The sequence below is a fragment of the Vicia villosa genome, linkage group LG4 (genome assembly GCF_029867415.1).
Source record: "Vicia villosa cultivar HV-30 ecotype Madison, WI linkage group LG4, Vvil1.0, whole genome shotgun sequence".
Lineage (NCBI taxonomy): Eukaryota > Viridiplantae > Streptophyta > Magnoliopsida > Fabales > Fabaceae > Vicia > Vicia villosa.
Window position 1 is genome coordinate 90722896 of NC_081183.1, and position 26829 is coordinate 90749724.

A 26829-nucleotide genomic window follows, 5' to 3' on the forward strand; every position below is an offset into this window, starting at 1 on the left:
GGAGGGCTAAGATGAGAACTTGTGAGTTCACTGGTAACCTTGTGGTGCTAGTTAATAGGTGTCTAACTCAAGATATTAGCACCAAAGGACCTTGAAGCAAGGGGTTACTCTAGCTCCTTTTATTTTTTTGCTTGAGGCCGAGGGGCTTAGTTTTTAGGGTGGACAAGATCAATATTTACTCTAGGTTTAAGGTGGGATTGTCTAATTTTATGGTATACCATCTTCAATATGACGATGTTAATCTCCTTATAGAGGATCCTACGCTTGAAAATCTTTGGAGTATTAAAGCGATCCTTAGAGAGTTTGAACTGACTTTGAGGCTTCAGGTTAATTTCTATAAAGCAATCCTTTATTTTTCAAGAGAATTCCTTAACTGTTAGATTGAAACCCTTCCTTTTAAGTACATTTGTTTTCTGATTGGGGTTAATCCTAGTGGAAAACCCTTCCTTTTAAGACCATAGGCTCTATTATTGGAAGCACATATATGTTAGCTTGGGAGGTAGGATAGTTCTTCTTAATTGTGTGCTTAATCTATCTTCTTGTATTTTATTGAAGATGCATGTAAAAGTTTGGCAGAAGCTTGTTAGGTTATAGAGGGGGTTTCTCTATGGAGGGGTGAAGGGGTATCCAAGATTTTGTAGATTAATTGATGTTTACAAACCCAAGAACAAGGGGGTGTGTAACACCCTTCTAAACCCCGCGACAATTAATAAAATAATTAGAGTAAAACATAAAAACAATGGTGCCACAATTAAATAAAACAAAAAAACCAATTGTAGTCTTATGTCATGCTTTAATAGGAACGTTCACTAAACAACATTATCATGTTTATCACAGCGGAATAGTAAAACATCTTCCAAAATAATTCCAACGGAAGATAATCCAAACCAACAAAATAGAGTGTAACAAAATTAAACTCTAAATCTATCATTCTTAGTGTTACAAGACCAGAGCATGACCGACACGATCCAACGACTGGATTAACTCTACGAGCTATCCTCACCAAAATAAATAAGCCACTACTCTTCAATCTTAAAAATGTCAACATGTAAGAGTGAGTCTCATTCATAATTAATAAATATTATGCATTCATAAGCAACAAAACATCATAATATATCATTCACCCAATTTGCAATACATTCATATTTTCAATTGTCATTCATCAACCACAACAAATACATCACCCAACATAACAGTGAAATTTGTTCAATCATGTTATGACAAAATGCATATGAACCAACTGACACTATGCATGTGGTACTAATAAGCCGTGGAATTAATCCACCTGACCAATCTAAACATCACCGAGATACGGCCCTATCGGCACAAATTCCACTCAATAGAAATATGCCACCACTAATCCAAACATCACCAAGATTCAGTTATTAAAATGATGTATGAATGAATGCACACATATGACATACTTACACATCACCGATTCGATGGAATACATCGTCTCACCGTAATTCACCATTATCATCACCAACAAGTATGCACACATTTTCGCATCATTCAATCATTCACACATTTATCATGACAATCATAGAAATAATCACATTTATTTCGTTACCATACCAATACATTGTCATATTCAAGAAACCACATATGCACAATGATTATTTCACCAAAGCAATTAAATCGAGTTTTAAAATAAAATCGGCCACTGCCTATTTCTCTATTTTATATTATAAAACATTTAATTAACTTCGCATCGCCTAAAACATCACATAAAAAGGATACACAGATCAAAAGTTACATAATTTTAAAATTCAGAATTTTTTATACACAGTGTTAGAACAAGATTTGTTCTGATCAATATTCTTGTTTTGATGATAACAATGTATATGAATTTTGTATAAGATAATGTGGTACTCTAATCCTTTGCATTTTCCATTTCAGGAAATATATAAAGAGTATGCACAATTCAGCGCTAAGAAGCATTGACTCAGAATATTCAGGATTGGAACATCAGAACATGCTCTCGCAAGACATCAGAAGATGGTCAAGCAGAATCAGAACATGGTCTATGAAGCATCAGAAGAACTTGAGATCAGAAGCAGAAGCACTGAAGTTCTTATGGTATCACGCTCAAGCACTTCAAAGTCAGAAGACAAGAAGATGCTCTACACCAAGTTGTGACTCTGATTATTCAAACGTTGTATTCACAAATCTGAGATCAGAAGTTAGTACTAGATGACAGGCTATTAAGTCTAATCTCTGACTGACAAAAGGAACGTTAGAAGCTACAAAAGGCAAAGTCAGTAAAAGCAGGAAAAGCATGGCTCGAGGTAGTTGACAAAACAGTGAAACCATTAAATGCAAAGCTGTACTATTCACGCAATGCATTAAATGCAACTCAACGGTCATCTTCTCAAACGCCTATAAATATGAAGTTCTGATCTGAAGCAGAAAACAACAACTCTTGCAAAAATACTGAAACGCTGCTGAAGTCAAGTCTCACGAACTTCATCTTCAACCTCAAAAACTCTTGTAATATTTAATGAGTGTGAGAACTTAAGAGAAATATCACAGTTGTGATTATAGCTTTCTAAGAAGAAAATTCATACTCTTGTAAACATTTATTTTACATTGATTGTAAAAGGTTCCTAGAGTGATCAGTGAGATCAGTAGACTCTAGAAGACTTAGAAGTTTCTAAGTGGTGATTTCCTAGAGTGATCAAGTTGTGATTAGTATACTCTAGAAGACTTAGAGGGTATCTAAGTGGAAAACCATTGTAATCAAGATTGATTAGTGGATTAAATCCTCGGTTGAGGTAAATCACTCTAAGGGGGTGGACTGGAGTAGTTTCGTTAAGAACGAACCAGGATAAAAATAATTGTGTTCATTATTTTTATCTTAAGAGTTTTTAAAGTCTCACTTATTCAAACCCCCCCTTTCTAAGTGTTTTTCTATCCTTCAATGGGCATCATAACACCGGTTCTAGGTGCAAGCACTTAACCGTGTTAGAAAAAGATTCAGGGAGAAAAACACTAAGTCAAAATGGTTGATCCATCAACAGCTGCATCAACTGCTACACCTGTTTATAATGATCAAAGCAACAATGGAAATGGATATTCTAGACCACCAGTATTTGATGGTGAAAACTTTGAATACTGGAAAGATAGATTGGAAAGTTACTTTCTTGGTCTAGATGGTGATTTATGGGATTTACTTGTGGATGGTTACAGACATCCTGTAAATGCTAGTGGAGCAAAGATGTCAAGACAAGAAATGAGTGATGATCAAAAGAAACAATTCAAAAATCATCACAAGTCAAGGACTATTCTGCTGAATGCTATTTCTCATGCTGAATATAAGAAGATATTAAACAGAGAAACTGCCCATGACATCTTTGAATCCTTGAAGATGAATCACAAAGGAAATGCCCAAGTCAAGGAGACAAAAGCTTTTGCATTAATCCAGAAGTATGAAGCCTTCAAGATGGAGGATGATGAAAACATTGAAGCAATGTTCTCAAGATTTGAAACTCTAACTTTTGGATTAAGAGTGCTTGACAAGGGATATACAAAGGCTGATCACGTCAAGAAGATCATCAGAAGCTTGCCCAGAAGATGGGGCCCAATGGTGACTGCATTCAAGATTGCAAAGAATTTGAATGAAGTCTCTTTGGAAGAGCTGATCAGCGCCTTGAGGAGTCATGAAATAGAGCTGGATGCTAATGAACCTCAAAAGAAAGGTAAGTCTATTGCTTTAAAATCTTTGAATAAAAAATGCACTAACGCTTTTCAGGCGGAAGAAGAAGATTCTGAAGAGTGAGAATCAGAAGAAGAAGAAGATGAACTGTCCATGATCTCCAGAAGGGTAAACCAACTCTGGAAGAGTAAACAAAGGAAGTTCAAGAACTTCAGAAGTTCCAAAAAGCCTGAAAGAGGAGAATCTTCTAGACTCATAAGATCTGACAAAAAGAAGGTCACGTGCTTTGAGTGCAAGGAGCCAGGACATTACAAGAGCAGTGTCCAAAGCTTCAGAGGGAAAAGCCCAAGAAGAAGTTTCAAAAGAAGAAAGGCCTTATGGCAACTTGGGATGATTCAGATTCATCAGAATCAGAATCATACTCTGAAGATGAGCAGGCAAACATTGCACTCATGGCCACTGTTGATGATGGATCAGAATCTACATCAGAATCAGACTCAGACTCTGAAGAGGTATTTTCTGAACTATCTAGAGATGAGCTAGTTTCCAGTTTAACTGAAATTCTGGAAATCAAGGCTATGATTAGTATCAAATACAAAAAGCTGAGAAAGCTCTTTGCATCTGAAACTAAGAAGCTTGAATTAGAAAATTCTGAACTCAAAGAAAAAGTTTTAAAACTATCCAAAGATGCTGAGTCATCTTCTAGTTCAGAAAAGTCTATTCCAAGCATGAACAATATTCTTAAGGAATATGACTTGAGTTTCAAGAAGTTCTTATATAGAGGTATTGGAAGTAGTCAACTTGCATCTATGATATATGCAGTTAGTGGAAACAAGAGAGTTGGCATAGGCTATGAGGGTGAAACCCCATACAAACTTAAACCTGTATATGATATGAAAATCACATACAAGCCCTTGTATGGTCAGTTCAAGTATGGCCACTCCCATGATATTAGGCTCACATCACATGCTAAGAGTTTTCACATTACACACACTAAGAAGCATGTGACACAAAATAGAAAATATCATGTTGCTCAAACTAAGGAATATCATGCTGTACCTCTTGTTAATTATCATGCTAAACCCTAGTTCAATTAGAACTTGAGGAGAACTAACAAGAAAGGACCCAAGGAAATGTGGGTACCTAAGGAGAAGATAATTTCTGTTGCAGATATCCTTGGCAGCAAAGAAGACAAAGCAAAACATGTCATGGAACCTGGACTCTGGGTGCTCGCGGCACATGACAGGAAAAAGGTCTATGCTCCAAGACCTGGTGCTTAAGTCTGCCGGAGAAGTCAAGTTTGGCGGGAATCAGAAGGGCAAGATAATTGGCTCTGGAACCATAAGTATTGGTAACTCTCCTTCCATAACTAATGTAGTTCTTGTAGATGGATTAGCTCATAACTTATTGTCCATAAGTCAATTAAGTGACAATGGTTATGACATATCTTCAATCAAAAGTCTTGCAAAGCTGTAAGTCAGAAGGATGGCTCAATCCTATTTACAGGCAAGAGAAAAAACAACATTTACAAGATTGATCTTCAAGATCTTAAGAATCAGAAGGTAACTTGTCTTATGTCTGTTAGTGAAGAGCAATGGGTCTGGCACAGAAGATTAGGCCATGCTAGTTTGAGAAATATTTCTCAGATTAACAAACTTAATCTGGTCAGAGGACTCCCTAATCTGAAATATAAATCAGATGCTCTTTGTGAAGCATGTCAGAAAGGGAAGTTTTCCAAACCTGCATTCAAATCTAAGAATGTTGTGTCTTTCTCTAGGCCGCTAGAACTTCTGCACATTGATCTATTTGGCCAAGTCAAAACAACATCTGTTCGAGGGAAGAAATATGGATTAGTCATCTTAGATGATTATAGAAGATGGACATGGGTAAAGTTCTTGAAACACAAGGATGAGTCTCATACAGTGTTCTTTGACTTCTGCACTCAGATCCAATCTGAGAAAGAGTGTAAAATCATAAAGGTCAGAAGTGATCATGGTGACGAATTTGAGACCAAATTCTTTGAGATTTATTTCAAAGAAAATGGTATTGCCCATGATTTCTCTTTCCCTAGAACTCCACAGCAAAATAGAGTTGTAGAGCAAAAGAATAGGACTCTACAAGAAATGGCCAGAACCATGATCAATGAAACCAATATGGCTAAGCATTTTTGGGCAGAAGCAATAAATACTGCATGTTATATTCAGAATAAAATCTCTATAAGACCTATTCTTAATAAGACTCCTTATGAATTGTGGAATAACAGAAATCCCAACATTTCTTATTTCCATCCATTTGGATGTGTATGTTATATTCTGAACACTAAAGATCATCTGCATAAGTTTGATTCTAAGACTCATAAGTGTTTCCTTCGTGGATATTCTGAACGCTCAAAAGGCTACAGAGTATACAATACTGAAACATTGATTGTTGAAGAATCAATCAGTATCAGATTTGATGATAAGCTTGGTCAGATATAGAAATCTCTAATCAGAAGCTGAAGAACCCAGAAGCAAAGTGTCAGAAGATCAAGTTGCTGCTTCATTGGAGAATCTCAGAATTTATGAAGAGCTAACTATAAGAAGATCTTCTAGACTCAACTCTGCTCACTCAGAAGATGTTATCATTGGGAAGAAAGAATATCCTATCAGAACAAGAGCATTCCTTAAGAACAATGCAGAATGTCAATTTGGTCTAGTATCTCTTATTGAGCCAACTTCTGTTGATCAAGCTCTGGAGGATGCTGACTGGATAATTGCCATGCAAGAAGAACTCAATTAGTTTACAAGGAATGACGTATGGGATCTTGTGCCAAGACCAAAAGGATTCAACATCATTGGAACCAAGTGGGTCTTCAGAAACAAGCTAAGCAAAAAAGGAGAAGTTGTAAGAAACAAAGCCAGGCTGGTTGCTCAGGGCTATAGTCAGCAAGAAGGTATTGACTATACTGAAACCTTTGCACCAGTGGCCAGGTTAGAATCTATTCGCTTATTAATTTCTTTTGCCACTCAACATAACATCACTCTATATCAGATGGATGTTAAGAGTGCCTTCTTAAATGGTTATATAAATGAGGAAGTATATGTCCATCAACCTCCTGGTTTTGAAGACTCTAAGTCTCCAGAACATGTTTTCAAATTAAAGAAATCATTATATGGCCTGAAGCAAGCTCCTAGAGCTTGGTATGAAAGATTAAGTTCTTTCCTTCTGGACAATGGTTTCACCAGAGAAAAAGTGGATACTACTCTCTTTTGTAAAACCTTTAAAAAGGATATTTTAATTTGCCAAATTTATGTTGATGATATTATCTTTGGAACCTCTAATGCTACACTTGGAAAGGAGTTTGCTAAGTCTATGCAGGCTGAGTTTGAAATGAGCATGATGGGAGAACTCAAGTACTTTCTTGGGATCCAGATCAGTCAAACTTCTGAAGGAACTTATGTTCATCAGACCAAGTACGTGAAAGAACTTCTGAAGAAGTTTAATCTTTCAGAAAGCAAAGAAGCAAAAACTCCTATGCACCCAACGTGTGTTCTAGGTAAGGATGAGGTAAGTAAGAAGGTAGAGCATAAGCTCTATAGAGGTATGATTGGATCTCTTCTATATCTTACTGCTTCTAGACCTGATATTTTATTCAGCGTTTGTCTGTGTGCAAGATTCCAATCAGATCCTAGAGAATCTCACTTAATAGTTAAGAGAATTCTGAGGTATCTGAAAGGTACAACTAATGTTGGTTTAGTCTACAGAAGATCTGAAGAATACAACTTAGTAGGATTTTGTGATGCTGATTATGCTGGAGATAGAGTTGAAAGGAAAAGTACTTCTGGAAGTTGTCAATTTCTTGGAAGTCACCTGATCTCCTGGTACAGCAAGAAGCAAGCTACATTTGCCCTCTCTACAACAGAAGCAGAATATGTTGCTGCTGCTGGATGTAGTACACAGATGCTCTGGATGAAGAGTCAGCTAGAAGATTATCAGATATATGAGAGTAACATTCCTATCTTCTGTGATAATACTTCTGCTATATGTTTATCTAAGAATCCAATCTTACATTCCAAAGCTAAACATATTGAGATTAAACATCATTTCATTAGGGACTATGTTCAGAAGGGTGTTCTATCTTTAAACTTTGTTGATACAGACCATCAATGGGCTGATATCTTTACAAAACCCCTTGCTGAAGATAGGTTTAAGTTCATTCTGAAGAATATCAGTATGGATTTATGCCAAGAATGAAAGGATGAGAAGTTCTGATATATGGATTAGATTTGAAATGATCATTTTCTTTTATAAGAAGTTATGATTGTTGATCAGTTAGATATTCTGATTCTGTTATTACTAACGCTTCATATGTCTAAGTTGATTCAGAATCTCTTTTAAAGCAAAACAGCTGTCACCAGCTATTCCAGAAGATGAACACGTGTTCACTCTAATTGGACAAGCATGCGTGCAGTTGATGAGACGCCGCCCTAGGTAACTGTGCAAATCATTTCAAATATCACATTTTACCCTAACGTCACTCAACATTAAATGCATTTGATTTTCTGCATTTTGTAACTGTTCATTCTTAGAATTTAATTGCATTTAGTTTTCAAATCCGTGTCTATTTAAACCGCCCTTATCATATCATTTTCTCTTTTCACGCATTCATTCTCTCTCTTGTGTATGCATTTCTGCAACCTCTTTGCCCTTTTCCAAAACCCTAAAAAGAAACCCAGAAATCTCAGTAAAGTGTCAATGGCTGCTTCTTCATCTCAAAATGTTGGTTCTTCGTCTCAGCAACAACAAGAAGAACAAGAACAACAACTCATTCCTAAGATCACTTGCTCGATTCCTCTGGATCAGTTGGAAGTTATTTGTGAACTGATGGTGGATGTTGATAATCTGGAACAACATCAAATTCATATCAAAGATAACTTGGTTTTTCAAGGATGGTCGTCTCTGTTCCTTGAATTTTGTGGACCAGTCTATCCAGACCTAGTGAAGGAGTTCTAGATTCATGCATTTGTTATTCCTAAAGCCATTGTTTCATTTGTTCATGGAAGATTCTTTCCCATCACTGAAAACACATTGAGAATGCTGTTTGATTTGATGAACGCTGAAGGTGAGACTGAAGCAACTCCAAGAATAGATTGGGATGCAGTCTACGCTGAAATCTTTACTGATTGAAAGAAATCAACAGAAGTTAAGAATCTGAAGAACATATACAAGATATGGACAAAGATTCTTCTAGGTTATTTCTATCACAGGAAATCAACAGCAACCAACAATACATCCTGTATTGCCTTGGTACTCAGAAGAAGGTACATGTCCCTTACATAATTTTCAATCACATGTGGAATGCTGTAAAGGATTCTAGAGATGAGAACAGACTAAAGAAAAAGATAACTGTTATTCCTTTTGGGAGGATCATCACTAATCTTCTGGTTCAAACCAAGATGGTTGAAGAACTGGAAACTGTTGGAGTTATCAAGGATCCTTTCACAATCATTGGGAGTACCTTGAATGCTCTTACTTTGAGGAAAATGGGCCTAATTCAAGCTATTGGTAATTCTCCTCAGGCTATTCCAGGAGTTAGAAATAGAAGAGGTCCAATTCTTGCTGAGTTTAAGATGTTCTTCTTAAATGAACGACCAGAAGTTAAGGTTCATTACCTTAATCTTCTTAAACAAGATGATTTGGTGGATGCTCCTATTAGGACAAGAAAGCAGCATCTCCCAACTTCCAAGGATGGAGAGTTAGAAGTCTTTCCAGAAGCTGCTTCTCAAAACGAAAGAGGAACAAAGCGAAAGCTGGATCTTCCTTCTATTAGTGAGGAGAAGAGAAATGAAGAGAAAACTGCTGAAGAGAAGAAAGAAGCTGAAGTTGAAAAGGAGAATAAAAATAAAGAAGATGTTGTAGAACAGAAGAAGGCTGAGAAAGTTGTTGAAAAGAAAAGAAAGAAGAAGGATGATGAGAAGGATGTAGAGAAGAAGAAAAAGAAGAAAGATAAGAAGAAGAAAAAGAAAGAAGCTGAAAAGAAAGTTGTTGAGAAGGAGAAAAATGCAGAAGAAGAGGAGAAAACCGAGGAAGAAAGGCAGAAGGAAGATATAAAAGGAAAGAAGAAGATGGTGTATGAGAAGAAGAGGAAGTCTGTTGGAGCTGAATCTGAGAGGCCTCACAAGAAGAAATCTTCAGGTATTCACATCTCTGAACCTGATTCTGTATCTGTTCTAAATTTAAAATCTGTACCAACAGAAGTCCCCCCCATATCTCAACCAGAAAAAGCCAAATCACCTCCACCCACAAAAGTTCTTACCCCTCCTTCTTCACCCATGACTCAAGGCACTTTGCCTGATCTTGCTTCTGACCATCCCATTTTTGACCCTATCCTAGATATCTTACCCATTTAAACCCTATTTCCTCCTCACACAATTATCTCCACTTCTCAACCTCCTCCTCATTCAAACTATGAACCCGTTACCTCCCCTGTTCCCAACAATGCCAATGCATCAGAATCTCCAAATTCTGATTCTTTACAAGAATTATTTCGTGCCTGCAACTTTACCCTTAAACCTTCATAGTCTGTCTTGGTCTTAGTTGTTTTCTTGTTTTTATGCATTTGTTTCTTGCATCTGCTTCTATCCCTTGTGTACTTTTGATGTTTTGTTGATTAATGAAATCATTATCTTCTTCACTTTATGTGTCGTTTATCATCTGAATCTTTTAATGTTTTTTGATGTTATGACAAAAAGGGGGAGAAACATGAGATAATTGATTTGGTTTATTATATCAGTTGCTGGGATTAAGTCTCAATATTTCCTAATATTATATTTGCAAGTTCTATGTCTTTGAGATTTTTTGCAGGATTGAAGATATTCTGAAAAAGCTCAACATGAGAAGCAAATACATGAGGAAAAGCAATTCTACAAAGAAGCATGTTCTTGGAAAATTGAAGCAAGCTTAGTGCTGTGAAGCTTCAAGATCAGAAGCAAGAAGAATGTTCTGATATTCTCTTTGTAGAATATGCTCTGATACATGTTCTTTCTTAAGAATGTTCTGATACATTCATGCTATGATATTTTTTGTCTAGTATGTTCTGAAACATTTCAGGATATAAAGATGCTCTGATGATGCTCTGATACATTCAAGAATGTTCTAATTCAATCAAGCATGCTATGACAACAAGAAGAAATTCAAAGCTCTGAAGCTGTCCTATGGAAGCAAGAAGCAGAAGCTCTGAATATTCTGAAGTTCTAGGCAAAGTGAACGTCTCTGCTAAAATGAAAAATACTCAGGGAAGTCTTTTATTTATAAATTCTTCTAGTATTTATTTCAGGGGGAGATTGTTAATCTCAGGGGGAGACATATTCACACACTCTGATTATATGCTTTGTGCTATATCTGTGTAATTGTCTTTTGTCATCTGATATTATAATTGCAAATTCATATCACTTATATATGTTTTTTGTCATCATCGAAAAGGGGGAGATTGTTATAACAAGATTTGTTCTGATCAATATTCTTGTTTTGCTGATAACAATGTATATGAATTTTGTATAAGATAATGTGGTACTCTAATCCTTTGCATTTTCCATTTCAAGAAATATATAAAGAGTATGCACAATTCAGCGCTAAGAAGCACTGACTCAGAAGGTTCAGGATTGCAACATCAGAACATGCTCTCGCAAGACATCAGAAGATGGTCAAGCAGAATCAGAACATGGTCTATGAAGCATCAGAAGAACTTTAGATCAGAAGAAGAAGCACTGAAGTTCTTATGGTATCACGCTCAAGCACTTCAAAGTCAGAAGACAAGAAGATGCTTTGCACCAAGATGTGACTCTTATTATTCAAACGTTGTATTCACAAATCTGAGATCAGAAGTTAGTACTAGATGACAGGCTATTAAGTCTAATCTCTGACTGACAAAAGGAACGTTAGAAGCTACAAAAGGCAAAGTCAGTAAAAGCAGGAAAAGCATGGCTCGAGGTTGTTGACAAAACAGTGAAACCATTAAATGCAAAGTTGTACTATTCACACATTGCATTAAATGAAACTCAACGGTCATCTTCTCAAACGCCTATAAATATGAAGTTATGATCAGAAGCAGAAAACAACAACTCTTGCAAAAATACAGAAACGTTGCTAAAGTCAAGTCTCGCGAACTTCATCTTCAACCTCACAAACTCTTGTAATATTTAGCGAGTGTTAAGCTTAGAACTTAAGAGAAATACCACAGTTGTGATTATAGCTTTTTAAGAAGCAAATTCATACTCTTGTAAACATTTATTTTACATTGATTGTAAAAAGTTCCTAGAGTGATCAGTGAGATCAGTAGACTCTAGAAGACTTAGAAGTTTCTAAGTGGTGATTTCCTAGAGTGATCAAGTTGTGATCAATATACTCTAGAAGACTTAGAGGGTATCTAAGTGGAAAACCATTGTAATCAAGATTGATTAGTGGATTAAATCCTCAGTTGAGATAAATCACTCTAAGGGGGTGGATTGGAGTAGTTTCGTTAACAACGAACCAGGATAAAAATAATTGTGTTCATTGTTTTTATCTTAAGAGTTTTTAAAGTCACACTTATTCAAACCCCCCCTTTCTAAGTGTTTTTCTATCCTTCACACAGCAGGGTCCGTTTAGCGACCCTCCAGCGCGCTTATGAAATCAATTTTCCAATAACCCCGCTTCAAACGGTCAAAGACAGTAGCTAACTATGTTGAGACCTCCGCTTAGCGTGCTAGGTCCACTTAGCAAGCTCAATTAATTTTTTGAAAAATTAACAACATCCGCTTAGTAGACGTGCGATTTTGCAGAATTTCACCTCTGTGACAGACCTGCGATTCCACACATCCTTCACCTAAAATCCCTTCTAAACATCGATTAAAGGCATAAAATCATCATATACACCATCACACATCATCAAATATCAATAAAAACGTATTTTCAATCAATGGTTCATGCAATTTCATCAATTACCCTAAACTATGACATTCCCAAACCTAACAATCCCAACCCCAATATATCCAATTGAATCAAACCATATCTTAATCAATTCTATCACCTATAATCACATAATATATATTAACCGAAAGAGTTCCCCCTTACCTTGGTTCAAAATCCTTGAAATCCCTCTTCCACTTCTTCTCCTTTCTCTGTTCTTTCACGTGCTTTGAAAACTCTTTCTGACTCTTCTATCTCTCTATTTCTTAAATCCCTTTATTTTATTGGAAAATAGAATAAAATTTAGTAAGCCTCATACTTAGCACCCCTTCTTTACTAGACACCACCTCAAGCCCACTCATAATTTTCTAAATTTCCAAATTAAAATACTAATTACTTCCAAATATTTAATCTAAACCTTAATTAAATTAAAATGGAAAATATATGGTGTTACAACTCTTCCCCACTAAAAGAGTTTTCGTCCTCGAAAACATACCTCAAGTGAACAGCTCAGGATAATAATCTTTCATCTGACTCTCCAGCTCCCATGTAACATTTCCACCTGCTGCTCCTCCCCAAGCTACTTTGACCAATGCTATCTCTTTGCCACACAAGTGCTTCAAATTTCGGCCTTCGATCCTCATAGGCAATGCCTCAACTGTCAAATTGTCCTTCACTTGCACATCATCCACTTGAATCACATGAGACAGATTCGCAATGTATTTCCGCAACTGAGACACATGAAATACATCATGTAAATTCGCAAGCGTCGGTGGTAAAGCAATACGATAACTCCTACTCGTTCCGTAATCTGAAACAGACCAATAAAATGCGGTGTCAACTTTCTTGACTTCAACACTCGACCAACATCCGTCATAAGAGTCACTCTCAGAAACACATGATCTCCTTCTTGAAATTCCAATGTTCTCCGTCTCTTATCGTGATAGCTCTTCTGACGACTCTGAGAAGCTTTCATCCTCTCTTGAATCATTTTAATATTTTCTGTCGTCTCTTGAACAATCTCTGGTCCAATTACCGCACTCTCACTAGATTCATACCAACATAATGGCGTCCTGCATCTTCTACCGTATAAAGCTTCAAACGGAGCCATACCAATGCTTAAGTGAAAATTGTTACTGTAGGTAAATTCAATCAACGGTAAATAACTATCCCACGCACCACCTTTTTCCAACACACAAGCACGCAACAAATCTTTCAACGATTGAATCGTCCTCTCTATTTGACCATCAGTCTGCAGATGATAAGCAGAACTCAATCTCAACTTAGCACCCAACGCTTTCTGCAAACCTTCCCAAAATCTCGATGTAAACCTTGGATCTCTATCAGACACGATACTCGAAGGAATACCATGTAAACTCATTATCTTCTCAATATACAATTGAGCTAACTTCTCCATCGAATAATCCATTCTCATCGATATAAAGTGAGTAGACTTCGTCAATCTGTCCACGATAACCCAAACAGCTTCACAGTTCTTAACTGTCCTTAGTAAACCAGAAACAAAATCCATAGATATGTTGTCCCACTTCCACTCCGGAATAAACAACGGTTGCATAGCTCCATACGGCTTCAGATGTTCAATTTTTGACTTATGGCAAGTCAAACAAGAATAAATGAACTCAACAATCTCTTTCTTCATTCCAGGCCACCAAAATAACTTCTTCAAATCATGATACATCTTGGTAGCACCAGGATGAATACTCAACCCACTCCGATGTCCTTCTTCAAGAATATTTTTTCGAAGTTCAGCAATATTTGGGACACAAACACGATCACCAAACCTCATTATACCATTCTCGCCAATCCTGAAATCATCTCATTTGCCTTGGTTAATTAAAGTCAATTTATCAACCAACTCAACATCAGTTTTCCGACCCTCTCTAATTTCATCAAGAATTCCACTTGCCAGCTTTAGCATACCCAATTTAATACTATTAGAAATATCTTCACATACCAAACTTAGATCTCGGAATTGTTCAATCAAATCCAATTCCCGCACCATTAGTATAGACATATGTAAGGACTTCTTACTCAACGCATCAGCAACGACATTCGCTTTACCCGAATGGTAATTCAGCCCAAAATCATATTCTTTAAGAAACTCTAACCATCTTCTCTACCTCATATTAAGCTCTTTCTGATCATAGAGGTACTCAGACTCTTGTGATCTCTAAACACTTCAAACCTCGAACCGTATAAATAGTGTCTCCATAATTTCAATACAAAGACTATAGCTGCCAATTCTAAGTCATGAGTCGGATAATTCCTTTCATGCATTTTGAGTTGTCTCGACGCATAAGCCACAACCTGTTGATTCTGCATTAATACACCGCCCAATCCCATCAACGACGCATCACAATAAACCACAAAAGATTCCGCCGAATTCGGAAAAATCAAGATCAGAGCACTAGTCAACCTCTTCTTCAACTCTTGGAATCCTTCTTCACACTTAGAATCCCAAATAAACGCTTGCCCCTTTCTAGTCAACTTAGTTAACGACAATGCTAACTTCGAAAATCCTTCAATAAACTTCCTATAGTAACCCGCAAGACCCAGAAAACTACGAATCTCTGACGCGGACTTCGGGGTTTCCGACTGAGATACCGCTTCAACCTTCGTAGGAAAGCTTACTTCCTCTAACTAGAAATTACACTTCGAAAACTTCGCATAAAGCTTCTTCTCTTTTAACAATTCCAATACCACTCTTAGATGTTCCACATGCTCTTCGTCGTTCTTAGAATATATCAGAATGTCATCTATAAACACTACCACGAACTTGTCGAGATAAGGATGAAATATCATATCCATATACTCCATAAAAATACCAGGCGCATTAGTAACTCCAAATGGCATCACTGTATACTCGTAATGATCGTACCTTGTTCTGAATGCAATTTTCTGAATATCGTCCGCCTTCACTTGAATCTGATGATACCCAGACCTTAGATCAATTTTTCTAAATACACTTGCTCCAACCAGCTGATCCATCAAATTATCAATCCTCGGTAATGAATACTGATTCTTGATAGTAACTTTGTTCAGCTGTCTATAAACCATGCACAATCTCATCGAACCCTCTTTCTTCTTTACTAATAACACCAACGCACCCCATGGCAAAACGCTAGGACGAATATATTCCTTCTCCAGCAACTCTTCTAATTGACTCTTCAGTTCATCCAGCTCAGATGCCGACATGCAATAAGGTGCCATCAACATAGGACTCGTCCCAGGAATCAATTCAATAGCAAATTCCACTTCCCTCTCAGGTGGCAACTCTCTAACATCTTCTGGAAAGACTTCTGGAAAATCACGTACAACCGGTAATGCACGACCCACCGCTTTCCCTTTCACTTCCATAGATGCAATTAACATAAACACGATTGCCCCATCTTTAACCACTTCATCTACTTGTCTCGCAGTCATTGCCAAATCTTCAACACTGGCATCTTCAGGAAAGATAACCATCTTCTTGAAGCAATTAATATGAACCCGGTTAAATTCCAACCAGTTCATACCCAGAATAACATCAAGTTGTTCCAACAGAAGGCACACTAAGTCCATCCCAAACTTTCTACAAAAAATATCAACCAGACAATTCAAACAAGCAGAAGAAGTAGTTACTGAACCCGACGCAGGAGTGTCAATAACCATACTTCCATTAATATCAGATATTTCTAATTCCAATCTTTTAGCACAATCTAATAAAATGAACGAATGAGTCCCCCCAGTATCAATAATTGTAATTAAAGGTGTGCCATGGATAGAACACGTACCTTTAATCAATTGATCCTCCGGAGTAGTCTCTGACCCACACAAAGCAAAGACCTTCCCACCAGACGGATTTTTCTTCGGCTTAGTGCACTGTGGGCTGATATGGCCTTCTTCCCCGCAATTGTAGCAAGTCACGGTCTTCACCCTACAACCAGTAGCAATATGACCTGCCTTACCACACTTGAAGCACTTCTTTTCTCCACTCTTGCACTCATTCCTTCTATGTCTAGTCTCACCACAATTTTAGCATCTAACGAGAGAACTAGAATCTCCCCCACTAGGCCTTTTCCAATCACCAACCTTTAGATTTCCTCTACCATATGGATTACCTCTATCCATAGGCTTCTTACCCTTCTTGTCAACTAACTTGCGAGAGTGAGACGACTTCAGCTTAATGTCATCCTCTTCGAAGATTCTGCTACAATCCACCAAATTAGCAAATCGGAAAATCCTATTGTCATACCCCAAAGTTTGCCCATCATATTTTTACTGTTAAGCTCATTCAAGTATCAAAGGCTCAAGGTCTGACTAAGTGCACACTCTCCTAATCAATGGCTTCTAAACTAGGGTTTTGAATTCCTTGAAGGAAAATTGATGAATCAAGACCTCCAATGGACTTCATATAACTTATTAGGTTTCAAATTATCCCTATGAAAAAACTCAAGCTTCAATTCCCAAGATCGCTCAGTCAATTGCTCAGATAGTCAACAGTCGACTAGTTTGACCTAAAGGTCAACTGTGGTCAAAATACAGTCAAAATTCATGATTTTTTGTCAACATCCTTATTTTGAAATAAAATTCATCATTTGATCAAGGGTTGATCATGATTCATCAAGGAAAGTTCAGAAATCAACAAAACTCAAAGTTTCTAAATTAGGGTTTTTGACCTAAAAGTCATATGAACTTTGAACAGCCATAACTTTCACACGGAACATCAGAAATTTCCCAACCAAAGCCTAGTTTGAAGGAAATTGAATTCTCTACAACTTTGTCTTTCTAATGCCAAGGCCAAAAATGCTTCCTTTGAGAGATATGGTCCAAAAGATTACAGGTCCTTTTTGAAAGTCAACAAAAAGCAGTTTTTTGTCAAAGCCCATATCATCAAGATAAAATCTCCAAATGAGAAAAAGGTTCCAAGGTGTCTTGTAGAGGATATCTTGAGATTTATAAAAAGTCCTAGAACTCTTCCATATCTTAAAAATTGAGAGAGATATGCCTTGTCAAAGTTTGTTAATTTTGAGTGAAAAGTATGAAGCAAATAAGGTTCAAAATGTATTTTGTTTGCAAAGAAACCCAATCTTGTTACCCAAGTTATCAAATATATCCAATCCAAATTCCATGAATTTATCAATTTTATTTGATTTTATATTAATTTTTGATCATTTAAAGAATGATTTAAATCAAATGTTCAAAGAGCCATGGAAGAAAATTGATTTGGATTTGATTTCCAATCAAATTCAATCAATTAAACATCACATATTCCATCCAAATTCGTGCAAAGTAGCATTGGTAAGATTGGATTGAGCTTGAGCAAATTTAGAAAGATTTCATGAAGATTTTCAATCAAATTCCAATCATGAAAACTACAAAGATTTCCTTCAAAATTATTAACCTAATTCATTGTATTATAAGTAAATAACATACTCAGACGCAAGGGAAGAGTTCATAAGGTTTTGCAGCCCAGAAACATTCATACCAAACTCAAAAAAGTTAAGGAAATTTTGAATTCGATTTGGGCGTTTGAATGAGATTCAGAGGCTTCTAGAGATTCAATCGTGTTCCTGGAAGACTATTGATCGTTTCCGAATCAGGATCGAAGCCTGCCACACCTGGAATCAACGCCTATCAACTCACGGTTTAACCATTTTTTTTAAATTCGATTATCATCATACAAGCATTATAAACATCAATTGATTGCATACTGAAGGTGTTTCCATGTTGGCTACATTAATGGTAAAACATACCTGGTTGATATTGTATTATGCAGGTTGCATATGTGTGAAGCTAGTACAGGTTTTGTAGTGAATGTCATGATCGATGTCATGACATCCGTGTGTGACAGCAGGAGCTGTTATTGTTGATTAAATGTGTTTCCTGATTTATTTCAATTATAAGTTTAGGAAACCTTTTATTGAGTGCTGAATATTTCGTCCAAAAGATCCTACTAACAGCACATTGTGTAACAGACAAATGGCGTGTGAATTAAGTTAACTTGGTTAACCCTAATTTGTTTCTTAAAAAGCCCAAGGCCCAAGACTGCATATAAAAAGACTGCAATCCTATTTTGGAACACAGACATAAGATTTTGTATTGTGAAGAACTGTTGTTCTATAACTGTCTCGTGTGATCCAAGCAATTGTCCTTGATGATTGCGTTGGAAGAGTTTGTGTTTGTGTAATGTCACTCTAAGCTTTTAAGCACAAGTGTGTGTCTCTTGATTGAAGCTTTTAAGCAGATCAAGGTGTGTTTTTGAAGAGTGTCTTCTATCTGTAATTGTTATTTGTTTATGTGTAATCACTGCTGTGATTGAGGGGGAGTGGAATGGAGATATTCCATATCTAGGGAGAACCTAGGTAGAAGGGTCATTGGGTAGTGATTAAGTGAGAAGTTGTAAACGGGGGAGTTTAGCTTTGAATTGATACTACTAATAGTGGACTTCATCTCTGGCTTGGTAGCCCTCGTAATTCTGGATGTCATAACATCCAGCTTGACATCGAGCGTGTGTTACTAGAATTATCAATTGGTATTAGAGCAGGCACCCTGCCTGTTTACAACTGGGTGAGATCTAGGGATAACAAAATTATGGTACTATGGAGAAGGATCTGTTAGTGTTTGGAAACAGACCACCTATCCTAGATGGCTCTAACTATGACTACTGGAAACCTCGTATGGTAGCAGCCATTAAGTCAATGGACAACAAAGCCTGGAGAGCTGTTGAAAGCGGATGGAAACATCCTGGGGAAATTCTGGAAGATGGAACCACTGTTCTAATTCCTTAAACTCAATGGAGCAAATCTGAAGAAGAGTTAGCTTTGGGCAATTCCAAGGCCCTAAGTGCACTGTTCAATGGTATTGACAAGAACATATTCAGACTTGTGCAACACTGTGAGCTGGCTAAAGAAGCTTGGGATTTTCTCAAAACAGCACATGAAGGCACGTCCAAGGTAAAGATGTCGAGACTTCAAATACTTACCACCAAGTTTGAAAATCTCAAGATGAAAGAGGATGAAACCATTTATGAATTTTACATGAATGTCCGCGAGATTTCAAACAACTCAGCAGCCTTAGGAGAAAAAATAACTGAAGAAAAACTGGTAAGGAAGATCCTCAGTTCACTGCCTAAGCGATTTGATATGAAGGTAACTGCCATAGAGGAAGCTCAAGACATCAGCAACATGAAGCTGGACGAACTTATTGGTTCTCTACAAACCTTTGAGTCAAGCATCTGTGAGCCTGCTGAAAAGAAGAACAATGGTGGAAGTGATGAGAATTTATCAGACGCCATAGCCATGCTTAGAAAACAATTCAACAGACTTATTAAAAGAGTTGATCAAAAGTCCAGACCCAATGTCAAGAACACTTCCTATGACATCAGTTAGACCTATGACTCAAGCAAAAGATTCAAAGATAAGGAGAAGCCCAATCTAGGGAAAGGGGTTCAGTGTAATGGATGTGAAGGATTCAGACACATTAGAGCTGAATGTCCTACCTACCACAAGGAGCAAAAGAAAGGACTTACTGTTACTTGGTCTGACGAAGACTCAGATTCAGAAGAAGAAACTGTAAGACATGTCACAATTTCAACAAGAATCTCTGAATCTGATCATGATTCCAGTGATGATGAGCTAACTTTTGATGAACTAGCTGCCTCATACAAGAAGTTGTCTATGAAGAATGCTGAAGTCTGCAAACAAGTGGAGAAGCAAGGGATAATCATAAGAGAGCTAGAAACTGAGAAGAATAAACATCTTGCAACCATAGACTCCCCCAGTAGTGAAGTAAGCATGTTAAACCACAAACTTGATCAAATGACCAAGTCATTCAAAAAGAACAAGAAGTAATTCTAGAATCTGGACAAAGAACAAGAAACATGTCTGGAGTGGGATTTGTGGCTAAAGAGGAACTCATCTCTAGATTCAGGAGAGCAAAGTCCGAGACCAGTGTGACCGACCAGATGTCAGCACCAATGTCACAACTTCAAGACAACAGAAGAAGGAGGCATTCAAAGAAGACATTCCAAAAATGGAAGTTTCATCACTGTGGGAGATTTGGTCACATCAAACCGTTATGCTTCAGACTAGTTGGATATCCAAACCACACTCATTTAGCCAAACCTGAATTTAACACCTACAATAGAAAGCAACGATGGGAAGCTAAGATTGTTTCTCTGGTAGCATACACTTCTCTAAGGATGCCAGCAAAAGAAGATTGGTACCTTGATAGTGGTTGTTTAAATCATATGACCGAGAGGAAGAAATCTTTAGTAGATCTCAAATTAGAAGGAAACAACTATGTAACTCTGGGTGATGGAGTAATAAGAGAAGTCAAAGGTGTTGGGAAGACAGAAGGGGTGGGTATCCCTAATCTAAATAATGTTCTACTTGTACAGGGACTGGCTGCAAACCTTATAAGCATCAGTCAGCTGTGTGATGAAGGATTTAATGTCAGGTTCACCAAAGAAGAGTGAATCATCACTAATGAATCAAATGAGGAAGTCATGAAGGGATTTAGGTCTAAGGATAATTTCTATCTATGGAAGCCTGACACACCTGTCCACCCCTCTGACTACTCCATGATCAAAGAAGAATTAAAAGTTTACTGTCACGAATCTGATGAATCTGATGAGTCTGATGAATATGATGAAGAATCCTATGTTGGAGATCTCACCATAAGTGAACTGTCTACTGGTTTTACTGAGACCTGTTTAATGAATGAGAAACTGTGTGCAAAAGTAAGGGAGTACATAAGTATCAATAGATTTCTGCTCGAGGAAAGAGTAAGTCTTGTGATGGACATTAAAAATCGGGAAAGAAAACTAGAAAAGTCAAATGTGAGCAACGATCCTAAAAGACCATCTGAAAGCGACAGAGAATGTTGCAACAACATCTAAAGACATTGTGAAATAAAAGGGTATGTTGGGTATATGCTACCAAAACATATTATAGTAATTAACCCACGTGAGGGAATACTTTTTGGGCTTTGTAAAAATCCATGGTTTGAAATTTCCCTCACTCAGTGTGCATAGAAAGCTCCCTCGATCTCCTAGTATTCTAAAAACGGCAAACTTTCCTATTAGTTCTACTAGCTACTCTCTGAGGTTGAACTACTCCAATTGTTCTCACAGGCGTGAAACAAGTTCTGGCTCTCAAAGTTTCAGAACGTCTCAGCAATCGAGTGATGAATCTCCCGTTTCAGACTCGGCAACACCGGAAGAGTCCTCTAACCCTAATAGGATTCTTAAGGTTGTCCCTTTAAGGACGATTAGCAGTGACGAAGTAAAGGCCACAAAGCCTAAAACGACTCATGCAAAACGGCCCAAGGAGGGTATTCCCAACAAGGGTACCATACCCTCTGCATTTGCTACAATGAAGGAGCTTACTAAATAAGGATCCAAATATTTCGATAGCGCAATTACCAAGATTGTTACTCGCATTCTGAAGGAGAATCATCAAGTGCCTGGAATATCTATTCCTCTTCAAACCATAATGGGTGATCCCTTCAAAAACACCAGTAAGGCTGAGGTTGTTCACACCGTTGATAGTGACCTAGAAAACAACAAGGATGAACAAAGGTTTTCTAAGAATACCAATGTTATCGAGGATGTCAATGACATCGACAATAATTAGCACCCTAAGGCCAATACTTAAACTGATACTAATGTGGTAGACTTAGATGAGTACTCTAACGACGAATTACTTACCTCCTTGAATCCTAGTGTAGCCAACAGGCTAATGACAAGAAGAAAAAGGCAAAGCTGTTATCCAAGGATCACCTAAAAGGAGCACTCAAGTGAATAACCCTGCCAAAGACGCTGTCAGGAAGAAGAGTACTTCTGCAGGTCCTGTCAAGAGCAAAGCTGTAACCAAGAGTAAAGGGGTTGGTCCATCAAAATCTTGGAGCAAGGTCATTCCAAAGAAAAGAAAGGAGCGAGAAATTGTTGAACCTGAATCTGATGTTGAAGTGAATGTCCCTGACATTCCATCGAGGAAGAAGCCTACAACCAGCAAGCTTGCTGCTAGTATTCCTGAAGTTCCCATTGATAATGTGTCTTTCCACTATGCCTCTAGTGCCAGCAGATGGAAGTATGTTCTCCAAAAGAGATTGGATGTTGAAAGGGAATTGGCTTCAAATGCTCTTGAAAACAAGAAGGTCTTAGAGATGATTCAAGAAGCTGGACTGCTAAAAACTGTTTGCAATCTTCCCAAATGTTATGAGAAGCTGGTCAAAGAATTTGTGGTGAACCTATCTGAAGATTGTGGCAACAGCAGGAGTGTAGACTACAAAAAGGTATTTGTAAGAGGTAAGTGTGTATCATTCTCTCCATCTGTGATTAATAAATTCTTGGGAAGAACAGATGAAGCTCAAACTGAGCTGGAAGTAACAGACAACCAAGTCTGTCAAGTGATTACAGCCAAGCAGGTAAACAGCTGGCCCTTGAAAGAGAAGCTAACTGCAAGTAAGATGAGCATCAAGTATGCAATGCTTCACAAGTTAGGAGCAGCTAATTGGGTTCCAACAAATCACAAGTCCACTATCTCAACTGTGCTTGGTAGATTTCTGTATGTTGTAGGAACAAAGGCAAAGTTTGATTATGGAGCATATATGTTTGACCAAACCATGAATCATGCCGGAAGCTTCCGTATTAAGGGTCCAATTGCTTTTCCATCCCTCTTGTATGGTATAATTCTGGATCAGTATTCAAACATTCTCAATGAACATGATATAGTGTGCAAAAGAGAAAGTCCCTTAGCCTTCCATTACAAACTGTTTAAGGGTAAGCATGTTCCAGACATTGTCATGACATAAACTGAAACTTCCAAATCTGGAGCATCAGTCAGCAAAGCAGAAGTTATAGCAATGCTAAAAGAGACTTGCAAAGAACCGGAATCTAGAAAAATATCTCTTGGAAAAATGATACGTACTCTGGAAATGGATGAGAATGAGGAATTTGCAGATACTGAAGAGATGGAAGATAAAGATGAACAAGAATTGGAAGAAGAAAGTGCTAGTTCGGCTGATGACTCTGAGAAAGAAAGTTCTTCAGACACCTCAAGTGGGTCTGAATCTAGGCAGTAATTGCAGCCGGAGTCCTGTTTATTTTGTTTTTGTTTTTGTTTGATTTGTTTGATTTGTTCTTTTTCATTTAGTTCCGTCTGTTTTATTTGATTTCGGTCAGTTTAAATTTTTGTTGGACTTATTTAAACTTGGTGGGGGAGAAGTTTTTTTTAGGCTTTGGCAACATTTATGGCCAAACAGGGGGGAAGTAATACATGTCAGCCCAGAACAACAAAAATGGTGGTTGTGTGTGATCAACAATACCAATTTGCTTATTTTTTATGTTGATCTATTTGTGCTTGTGCTACTCTTATGGCTGTTTGTCTAGTTTTTCTAAGCACTGTGTGCATACTGGTGATGTATGCTGTCTGTTTTGTATTAGCTTGTTTTATTGTGTTTTGATTATCTTGTGTCTGCTGCAAGTATTTCACTGGTATGGTGTGACAGGTTGTTTTAGCCAAAAATTTGCCAAAGGGGGAGATTGAAGGTGTTTTCATGTTGGCTGCATTAATGGTAAAACATACCTGGTTGATATTGTATAATGAAGGTTGCATATGTGTGAAGCTAATACAGGTTTTGTAGTGAATGTCATGATCGATGTCATGACATCCGTGTGTGACAGCAGGAGCTGTTATTGTTTATTAAATGTGTTTCCTGATTTATTTCAATTACAAGTTTAGGAGACCTTTTATTGAGTGCTGAATATTTCGTCCAGAAGATCCTGCTGACAGCACATTGTGTAACAGACAGATGGCGTGTGAATTAGGTTAACTTGGTTAACCCTAATTTGTTTCTTAAAAAGCCCAAGGCCTAAGACTGCATATAAAAGGACTGCAATCCTATTTTGGAACGCAGACAGAAGATTTTGTATTGTGATGAACTGTTGTTCTGTAATTGTCTCGTGTGATCCAAGCAATTGTCCTTGACGATTGCGTTGGAATAGTTTGTGTTTGTGTAATGTCACTCTAAGCTTTTAAGCAAGAGTGTGTGTCTCTTGATTGATGCTTTTAAGCAGATCAAGGTGTGTTTTTGAAGAGTGTCTTTTATCTGTAATTATTATTTGTTTACGTGTAATCACTGCTGTGATTGAGGGGGAGTGGAATGGAGATATTCCATATCTAGGGAGAACCTAGGTAGAAGGGTCATTGGGTAGTGATTAAGTGAGAAGTTGTAAACGGGGGAGTTTAGCTTTGAATTGATACTACTAATAGTGGACTTCATCCCTGGCTTGGTAGCCCTCAGAGTAGGTTGTTTGAACCAAACTGGGTAAACAATTTTGTGTGTTCTTTATTGTTTTTATGCTATTCTGTTATTACTGTCTGTGCTGCGTAATTGTGGATGTCATAACATCGAGCGTGTGTTACTAGAATTTTCACATACTATTGTTTGTATTAATGTGTAGAACATGTTTGGATAGTTGGATTTGAGTTTTGATGCAGGTATCACCATGTGCCATGGCTAGGGTTTCGGTTTCTTGAATTTGGGAACCATGGATACAGGCGAAATTGGCTCAAAGCAAGGTCTCCGTTGGATTCAGTAGGCGAAACCGAGTAGAACCATGGTCTCACCTAGGATTTATTTGATGTTTTTGTGAGTTTGATGTGTATGCAGGTGGTCGCTACAAACAAGGAGTCGTAGAAAAACTCTAGGCAATTCGCAGCTAATCTTCAGAGAAATTCAAATGGAGAAGATGAAGGGCCTGGGCGCGAAGTTCTTTCCATTAAATTTTGTTTGTTTGTTTTTTTATATATATTTTATTTGTTTCATACCAATATCCCTTAACATGTGCAGCAAGGATGGTAAGAGGCGCGTTGTGAAGCAAAGAAACCAGGGTTCAATCCTTACTGGCGACATTATATTTTTACTAAATAAACTTGTTGTTCGCTGGCAGATCCAACGCAGCGCACTCAGACAAGCCCACCGAACGCTCTCATTCATGCACCTTCAGATCCATCAAGCAATAAATCCAACGCTCATAAGACGCAGGTGCATCATGGTCTCTCAGAACCTCGCCATACAGGATAACTTTGCCTGGTTTTTATTATTTCCTTTTTATTTTATTTTGTTTTTTTGTTTTATTTTCATTCCTTTTAACAAAACCTTTTTAAAATCTTCTTTTTTTCTTTTCTTAAAAAATAATACCCCTTTTGATAAAATTAATTTTAGTCATTTAATTAATTTAGTTAAATAAATTAGGTTTGTCTTTTTAATAAATTAGGTTTAGAAATTAATTTAGGGTTAGTTAATTTAAATTAGGTTAAATAATTATATTTAATTTAGTTAAATAATTTTATTAGGTTAATTTAATTAGATAATTTAATTAGAATTAGGGTTAAACAATCGAAATCAGTTTTAGGGTTTTAATTAATTAGGTTTATAACCAATAATTAATTTTAGGTTTTTTTAGTCAGATTACGCCTTAAACTTCAAAAAACACTAGGTAACCCTAAAAGTCTTAGGTGGGGTCGTCCATTAACTTGATTTTTATTAACCTTCTTTATTTTAAAGTTATTTGTTTTAAAATCAGGGTTCGCTCTTTTTTTTTTCAAAAACCTTTTTCCTTTTAAATTTTAATTTGTTTTTATTTGCCATTTATTTTTGCCCTATCTTAATTTTCCCTGGTGGGCCTGTGATAATTAATTTTCATTTCCGCGCCTCATTCTTCCTCTATAATGTAACTGCCCCAAAGCCATGTAATAGTTTAGGGTTTTATTCTATTGCCTTTAAATTTCTGCCTTTTCTTTTTTGCATTCACGGGTTTTTGGCTATGTAATCCCCCACCTGAAGCCTTATAATAGCGTAGGAACTTGTATTTCTTGCTTTCATTATACTGCGGGGTTAGTAATTTAGGGAGTGAAAACCATGAACTGAATATAGATCACTATCTTTACAAGATAAATATAATTGAATTGAATCACCTGATTGTGACACACACACACCTTTATGGTAACCTTTATTATGCTGCCTTTCGATTTAAAAATAGCCAAGTCCCTCGAATACGAGGATGCCTTAGCAAATGTTTCCCTCAGTTCATTATCATCATAAAAAGATCATAAGTCCCTTCGAAGTTGCCTAAACAAAAATGATCTTGTCCCTCGATGTTGCCTCAGTTAAATGATGATTGTCCCTTCGAATGCTAAGGTATCCTCATTGGTTGCCTAAAATGACTATTATATCCTTCC

At 37.1% G+C, this 26829-nt stretch overlaps 1 protein-coding gene across 1 annotated transcript; it reads left to right on the top strand.

The window, feature by feature from the left end:
• Positions 1–22077: 22077 nt before the first annotated feature.
• Positions 22078–23398, top strand: LOC131597501 (uncharacterized). Its single transcript, XM_058870196.1, has 2 exons — positions 22078–22163; positions 22411–23398. The coding sequence occupies exons 1-2, from the start codon at positions 22078–22080 to the stop codon at positions 23396–23398; spliced, it is 1074 nt and encodes a 357-aa protein (XP_058726179.1).
• The last annotated feature ends 3431 nt before the right edge of the window (positions 23399–26829 follow it).

Coding starts and splice junctions, on each gene's coding strand:
- LOC131597501 (XM_058870196.1), top strand. CDS start 22,078: ATGGGTGATCCCTTCAAAAACACCAGTAAGGCTGAGGTTGTTCACACC. Junction 22,164..22,410: donor AACAACAAGGATGAACAAAG/GTTTTCTAAGAA, acceptor AGACGCTGTCAG/GAAGAAGAGTACTTCTGCAG.